The 8,099-nt window shown below is 33.1% G+C and overlaps 1 protein-coding gene across 1 annotated transcript; it reads left to right on the top strand.

The window, feature by feature from the left end:
• Window positions 1-1,346: 1,346 nt before the first annotated feature.
• Window positions 1,347-2,438, top strand: LOC123312343 (protein unc-13 homolog C-like). The gene is made up of 2 exons (XM_044896720.1): window positions 1,347-2,054; window positions 2,200-2,438. Exon 1 carries the CDS (start codon window positions 1,449-1,451, stop codon window positions 2,052-2,054), a length of 606 nt encoding a protein of 201 aa, XP_044752655.1. The 5' UTR covers window positions 1,347-1,448; the 3' UTR covers window positions 2,200-2,438.
• Window positions 2,439-8,099: the final 5,661 nt, after the last annotated feature.

Below are 8,099 nucleotides of genomic sequence, written 5' to 3'. Positions count from 1 at the left end.
TAAATAATACATTTGAATTATACATTAATTATTCTGTGATATTGATGGTTTTATGAATAATTTTTTTTTTAAGAACAAACGAAGCTTTTCTCGTTATATTGGAATTGTAAATATGTAAATAATATCTTTGAATTGATTGTACATATAGATTGTCCTATGATATTGATGACTTTATAAATATATTTTTCTTAAATTTATCTCTTTTTCCCACAAAATCTACATAAAATATATAACATAATATTAAAATTAATAAGATGACAATAAATCAAAGTTGAAACTTTATTTTTGATATCCATCGAGTCATGTTAAATGTCTAAACTGCATTCACATTTATTTTATCACTCGGTTAGCCATAGAAATTTGACACATTCTACTCTGTTTAGTAGAAAAATGTGGGGTTTTGACGCTTTTCAGAAGATTTCTGGTTCTAGTTCAGCGCTATCTTGAACATTCTATATAAAAGTCTCAGTAATCATGTATTTTCTACAAATAAAATGATTCGAAAATATGTGATTAACATAATTAACGTTTATACAAACTGGTTGAAGGGATTCCTTATCCAGTTATTTGCATGGAAAGTAAAGGAGATCAGTCTTTAAATATATTCATTTTTGCAATGGGTGAAATTTGCTTTAGTGACACATAAAAATACGCAGTTGCTTGAAAGGAATTAATGTTGGTTATCTTTTTTGGCCTAATGTTGAAGCCGTTGACGAACAGAAGAATCATTCTATTAAATCCGAGTATCGTCAAGAAACACAAATCTGATATTTTATTCCAAAGATTCATATTGCAAAAATTTCGCTGGAAAGTAATTTTGGCTGCAACGACATGCTTTTGGTCACATAAAATTTTGCGTTCCCTCAACCTTCCGTATTTATAACCCATTGATTTTAAAATTTTTCAAGTGATGTCTGTTCCCCTTTATATTACAAATTATTTTTTGCACAATTAAGTAGTGTGTCAATAGATACTGAAGTATTCATTTTTCAAATCATAATTCAAAATTTGATGTTTTCCAAGGCTCTGTATGATAAGAACTGAAAATGACCAGATGGAAACTGTTCAAAAGAGTTTTAGATGTAAATAGGTACATCAAAGAATTTTGTAACAAAATTTAGGAATTCCGATTAGTGATTAGTTTCAAAGGTTTGATTGATTCGGTCTTTACTTGATGGAAATTCATTTTGAATTAGATGAAATTAAACGACATTTTCCACAAAATATTTTAATAATTTACAACTATTGTTTCGCTTACAGTGAAGCTTCATCAGGTTTTTACAAAAATAATAATATTTTCAAAGTACCCAATAATGTTCCTCCATATTCACAGTCCAGATGCGCAACGTATGAGACGTGCCTTCGTATCGCTCCCTATAAACTGAATATACAAAATAAGAAATAATTGTTTTAATTAAGCATACCATCAAGATTTTGTGAAATTCAGTATGCCTCCAAAAACAACAGGTGACATTAAAAATGCTATAAAAGATTCGCTTCGAGAACTGCTCTGCGATGAAGAATTCATTGGTAATTTACTAGCCAAGGTCGAGGAAAAACTAGCTACCTTCCAAAAAACTGTTGATAAACATACCGATGCGATAAGGATTCTTGAAGAGAAAATGGACAAAGTTCAGCAGAACGAGAAGGTAAACAATATATGTGTTTACAACTTGCCGGAAGAACAGGATCGAGATACAAGGGAAATTTTCATCCAACTTTGTAAGGATAAAATGAACATCAAAATACCTCAAGAAAACATCGCTACATGCTACAGGGTCGGCAAGGTCAGTGAGAAACCACGGCCAGTGATCATAAAATTTCAGCAATATGCAGCGAAAAAATTAGTTTTGAAGAATGTTTATAAATTGAAAGGAACAAAGGTGGGCATTGCGGAAGATTTGACGAAGAATCGTCTAATACTATACCGTTCGGCACAGGAATTGACTTACAAACAAAGTGTTTTCACTAGATATGGAAATATTTATGTGAAGATAAACGAGAAAGTCCACAAGATACCTGATGTTAAATCAATGAAAAACTTGATTGAATGAGTTAGGTTTTGAATGTTTTGATTTTGTTTTTCCCATAATCTTTTTAAATTGTAGTTCAGTATCTATTAAAGATAAATAATTTGGAGTGATGCGGCGACGCTGCCGACGTACTTTTCAGTAAAATTTCTGCTTTTTTGGATTTTAGTGATGAGCTTGGAGAGTACAGTGGGCTGGACGCGAGAGAGATTGATGATTTGGTAGAGGTACGTACGATTTTTGAAGGTCCAAATAGGTTGAACATTGTTCATTTGAATATTCGTAGTCTCCATAAGAATTTTGACGAACTGTTGGTATATTTGCACGCGATGAATCTTGATGAGATAGATGTATTGGTTTTGTCCGAAACTTTTCAACTTAATAACGTGGATATATTTCGATTGCCTGATTTCGATATATTGTACAACAATTCTAAGTTCAATAGAAATGACGGCTGTATAATTTATATTAGAAAGTCCTTTAATGCTTCATCAAATGTGATTGAATTAACTGAAATAAATGTAATCAGATGTGCGTTTACAGTGAATAATGAACGTTTTGGAATTACTGGTGTTTATAGACCGCCACCTACAAGGTTGGATGGCTTTCTGCATGAGATGGAAAATATGTTGTTAAATTACGGGTTGAACAGTGAAGTTGAAATAATGGTTGGAGATTATAATATAGATATATTAGATGAGACAGAGCTCTCTGTTGCAAATTACTTGAATATTATGGCAGTCAATGGTTTTATTCAATGTATAAACAAACCTACAAGGGTGACCGCTAGTTCTTCCACATGTATCGACCACATTTTCGTTAAAAATTTAGACAAAATCAAACACCAGATGATATCGGCGGTGATTCAAAGTTCGCTAACTGACCATTATTTTACTATTTTGAGTATCAATTTACCGGGTAGCGCGCGCTCAATTCCTAACAAGCAGGTTAAGTTAAATAAAATACTATGTTAATTTGAAAAGAGAATTAGAAAATGAAAACTGGAACGAAATTCTAGAAAATAATACCGATGTTGAAGTGGCATATAGGGGAGAGTGGGGTAATTGGGAACGGCGGGTAATTGGGAACAGATAGATAAAAAATACTTCCTCATGTGCGACACTGTCCTCAACATTTTCAACGGATGCATCTGGCGATTCTCAGGGCTTACTCAAAAGTTGCAGCGATAAGTTGCATATTTCCTGTAAGAGTGAGTCGATGAATGGATTCCGCATTTCAACTATAATTTTTTCGTGTGTTAATAATAATTAAAACTATCTTATTTTGAAGTTTAGAGGGGCCATATTTTGTTGATTCCATACTGGTACTATGTTTTTCCAAAACCTACGTGATTTGAAGTTTAAAGAAAATGGGTAAGTGAATGCCAGCCATTTTTAATTCTTTTGATAACTTGGGGTAATTAGGAACGATGTCAGGTGGGTAATTGGGAACGTTCCTTATATCCCTTGTATTCCCGATTACTTCTGTGCTGCTCTGGTTGATGGTTAACGAATATATTAACGTTGAAATGTGTTCTATCTAGATGCCAAGAAATTATACAAAGAAGACCGAAACTAAATATAAAATTGAATATACCTCCTGTGTTTTCGAAGATTTAAGAAACAAAAAGCTCACTTAGGCTAAGCTTGAACTAAATACTCTGTTCCGAAAATTGAAATAAAATGAATTCAAGATATTATCAAGTTCACTAATGAAAAATCAACACGAAGAAAAGCAAAGAAGGCAAATACCTACAGAGAAATGTTAAGAAGGAAAAATATGACATAAAGAACCTAAAACCAACATAAAAAGCGTACAAAAAGGCACGCCAAAAGCAAAGGACTGAGAAATTCAACCCAGGTCACACAGAAGAAGAATTTTTCTGCATAATTTGCTATGTAAGGTATGAAGCCGCACCAATGGAAGATTGGATCATATGAGATACCTGCAAACTAGGGGCACATGAAAAATGTACTGCAAGAGAAACAAGACGTGGATACTTGTGTTATATGTGCCACTTCTAATTATTTTCATTTGCTCCAGGATTGTTCACAATTACCCCATAGGGTGTCGGGTAAATAGAAACGACAGTATTTTTTGATTTCGTTGATATTTTTTAGGAAACGTTGATTTTTTATAGTTTTTTGTTTCCGATTAGTACATAAATGAGCAAAGTTCATTCTTCAATGGAAGTTTAATACTTTTAGTTATTTTTTGTATAATTTTTCAGCGTTTGAAATTAAGTGTTCCCAATTCCCCCACTTTCCCCTACATTTTTTATAGAAAATCTGAGAAAATATATTGATAGGAACACAGAGACCATTGTTATATCGAGCAAAAACCATAAGAGAAAACCATGGATTACTGAGGGAATTTTAAACTCAATAAAACACAGAGATGCAATGAAGAAAAGACTTATTCGTAACTCCTCGAATGACGCTTCAGAAATTCTTGAATACAAACGTTTTAGAAATCTCTTGAATAAGGTTATAAAGTCAGCAAAAAATGAATATTATAAATATAGAATTATTGAGTCAAAAAATAACTATAAACAAATCTGGAATTTGATTAATGATGCAACTAACTCACCAGAAAAGGAAAAAATTCGAAATTTCAATTTGAAAGTAAATCACTCCCACATAACAGATGAAAGAGAGGTAAGTAATGAATTCAATGACTTCTTTATCAACATAGGTAAGACAATACAATCTGGTTTAATGGGGAATTCGGGCATTCAGTATAGAAAAAAAAAGGAAGATGAACTCGTTCTTTTTGAGTCCGGTTACTCGCAATGAATTGATTATACACATCAATACGTTGAAAAATCACTCGGCCCCCGGAAAAGACGGAATTACATCAATAATGATTAAAAACATCCATAACAGCATTTTAGAACCTCTGCTTCATATAATAAATTTATCTTTTGCTACCTCAACAATTCAATCTGGCTGGAAGACATCACTTGTCACCCCTGTATTCAAATCGGGAAGTAAATGTGAGTTGAATAACTATCGTCCAATATCAGTCATCTCTTGCTTCGCGAAAGTTTTCGAAAAATGCTTAAAAGAAAAAATCACGAATTTTCTGGAAAGCAACCACTTACTTTATAACAAACAGTTTGGTTTCCGAAAGGGTAAAAATACCGAGGATGCGATATTAGAACTTGTAAGTGAAATACATTCCAATTTAAGAAATGAGAAAAAAAATCTGGCAGTATTCCTTGATCTAACTAAGGCTTTCGATACAGTCTCACATGAGTTGCTTTTCGACAGACTTGAGGAAGTAGGAATAAGGGGAGGGCCACTGAATTTACTAATTAACTATTTATCAGAAAGAAGTCAGTGTGTTAAAATTAATGATGTAATTAGTGAAATGCAGATAATAAATACAGGTGTGCCTCAAGGTACAGTTCTGGGCCCCCTCCCCTTTCTTATCTATATAAATAACATAGGTGAAATCTTCGAAGAATGTCGTGTTATATCGTATGCTGATGACACAGCTCTGTTGTTTTCGGGTAATTCTTGGGACGAGGTGTATGAGCGGGCGGAGAGGGGTGTCAGTGCAGTCTACACGTGGTTAAGTGATGGCCTCCTGGCCTTAAACTTTACCAAGACCTTTTTTATGACTTTCAGTGCTACAATGGCTGATCAGCCATCACAAACCATAATAAAAATTCATAATTTTTTTTGTACACACAGCACATGCAATTGCCCACAAATCAAAAGAGTAGACAAAATGAAATATCTAGGTATATTTCTTGATCAAAATCTCAGATGGGACGAACACCTTGCCTTTTTGAATAAAAAAATCAGAAATATTTTTTATAAATTCTATCAATTGCGCGAAATATTGAATAATGAAATGCTCAAAATCGTGTATTATTCATTGGTCGAATCAAATTTGAGATATTGCATTGCCGTGTGGGGGGGAGCCTACAATAATGTTTTTAAAAGAGTAATGACCTGCCAAAACTTAATATTGAAAATCATATGCAGAAAACCGTTCAACTACCCTTCGATCAACCTTTATGAGAACTGTAATATACTGAGAGTAAGAAATTTATATGTGCACGTCGTTTTGGATTACATAACTAAAGGTCAAAGCCTATATGTAAATCGATTTTACAACACGAGACATGCTTGTCAAAAAAACTTGCCGGTGCCTTTAATGCCATCTGATCTATGTCAGAGATTTTTGACTTATTTGGGTCCTAAATTATTTAATAAACTACCAAGTGAGATAAAGAATCGGTATGACTCAAAAGAATTCAAAATCATAACCAAAAAGTTTTTACTTCAGAACCAGGAATACTTCAGCGATTTCTTTTGATTTTTGTTGTTAAGATTGTACTGTTTTTGCTCGCCCGCTGTGCTCTCTTCGCTCTCATTGTTGCTTCATTTTTTATTCTTCATTTTGCGTTCATGGGTGGAGGTTTTTAGGGAACTTCATATCAGCACACAAGATTAGCATCTTAGGCTGGTTGAATTCCTTCATTTTACAGAGTGGAAAAGAAAAAATAATGTCTGTTATTGAGTAGTTTGTTAGTAGTAAGTATAACTGCCTGTAAAACTATTTGATTTATTTAACTTGTTAATAAAGTTTGATTTGATTTGATTTGATATAACCAGAGTACCTGCGTAAGTAATGAAAGTTTAGTGAATACTGGAAGTTATTCATTCAAATGCGTTATCAACACCATTAAGGGAATGATGCATTCCTCAAGGTGGATATAGGTACTTGTTGTCCAAGGAATTCAGGCATAATCAACATTAATACCCAGTTGAATGAAAGAAAAAACTTAAAACCAATACTAAATACATTGACTGTCTCCTTTTTCCCCACAAAAATCTCTCAGAAAGAGACTATCATTTCATTTGGCTTGAACCTAAATGCCTGTAGGCAATATTTCAAAAATTAATGCTAAATTTATCCATTCAAGAAAATGGTTCACCTGAATTATGTTGATAAAAATATCTGTTATAAGTATGAATTAACTTTGAGTGGATGCTACAATATTCATTAAATAATTAATCCCAAAAAGTTTCAAATATTCTGACCTCATCCATAATCATAACACAGGCCAACACACATTTTGGTGCCTGCGATTTTTTAACTATTCCTGAGTAATTTTTGGATGCAGAATGTGAAAAAGTTCTCAGATTTTGTCTATCAGATCTAGTTTTTGAGATTTTCTGAGAAAATTGTGTATATAATTTACGTTATAACTGTTATTATATATAATATTACTATTGACAGTTAAAAAAAACAAAGACACATGGATTTAAGTATTTATTGCAAAAACTTAATTGTCTTTTAATCTGGATGCAAGTAATTCAGGGGATTCCTTTGAGAGATTCAGGTCTCTTATAAGATCGTTTAGTTCTTCTTGATTGAAACACTGCGGAGTTGCTAAATCTGCTTCAAAATCGCTGTCGTTTTCTGATTGAATTCTTTTAACTTCGTCAGACGTTGATGTTTCTGTATCATCTTCTGTCAGTTCGGGTAGACTGCTAAATGATGGAACGGGTATTTCTTCCGAATGCACTACAGGCCTTCTTGCAGAATCTAGATCAGGATATGTCCATTTGTGTCTATTGTTTCTATTTATGCCTTTAATATTAACGAGACAAAAAAAGCAGTCGTCATGATGGTTTCGCGGTTCTCTCCAAACCATTGGTACACCAAACTTTAGGCACTTCCTTTTTCCAGTTGTCCACTGTCGCAAATGTTCAACACATGTTTTACATATGAAATGTGGGGCCCAAGATTTATCTTGATCTCCTAAATGCACGCCAAAATAGGCAAGATAAGCTCTTTTCACAAAGTCAGAAATCGTTTTTTTGCTCTCTTTCAAAGTGTATTCACCACACACATAACAAAAAACATCGGGATGATTTACACAGGTACGTCTGCTTGTGGATGCCATTGTTTATTGTTTATTGTTTATTGTTTATTGTTGTTAATCAGGACACATACAGGTAATTAAATACCCAAAAAATGGTCACGATTTAGATTAAAAAAAATATAGAAGTACCTTAAAAAAAAGCAAAAATCACCACAACAGTATAC

Source organism: Coccinella septempunctata, chromosome 4 (assembly GCF_907165205.1).
Source record: "Coccinella septempunctata chromosome 4, icCocSept1.1, whole genome shotgun sequence".
Taxonomy (NCBI): Eukaryota; Metazoa; Arthropoda; class Insecta; order Coleoptera; family Coccinellidae; genus Coccinella; species Coccinella septempunctata.
The sequence above is the reverse complement of the archived record's forward strand: the minus strand, read 5'-3'. Positions and strand labels throughout refer to the sequence as shown.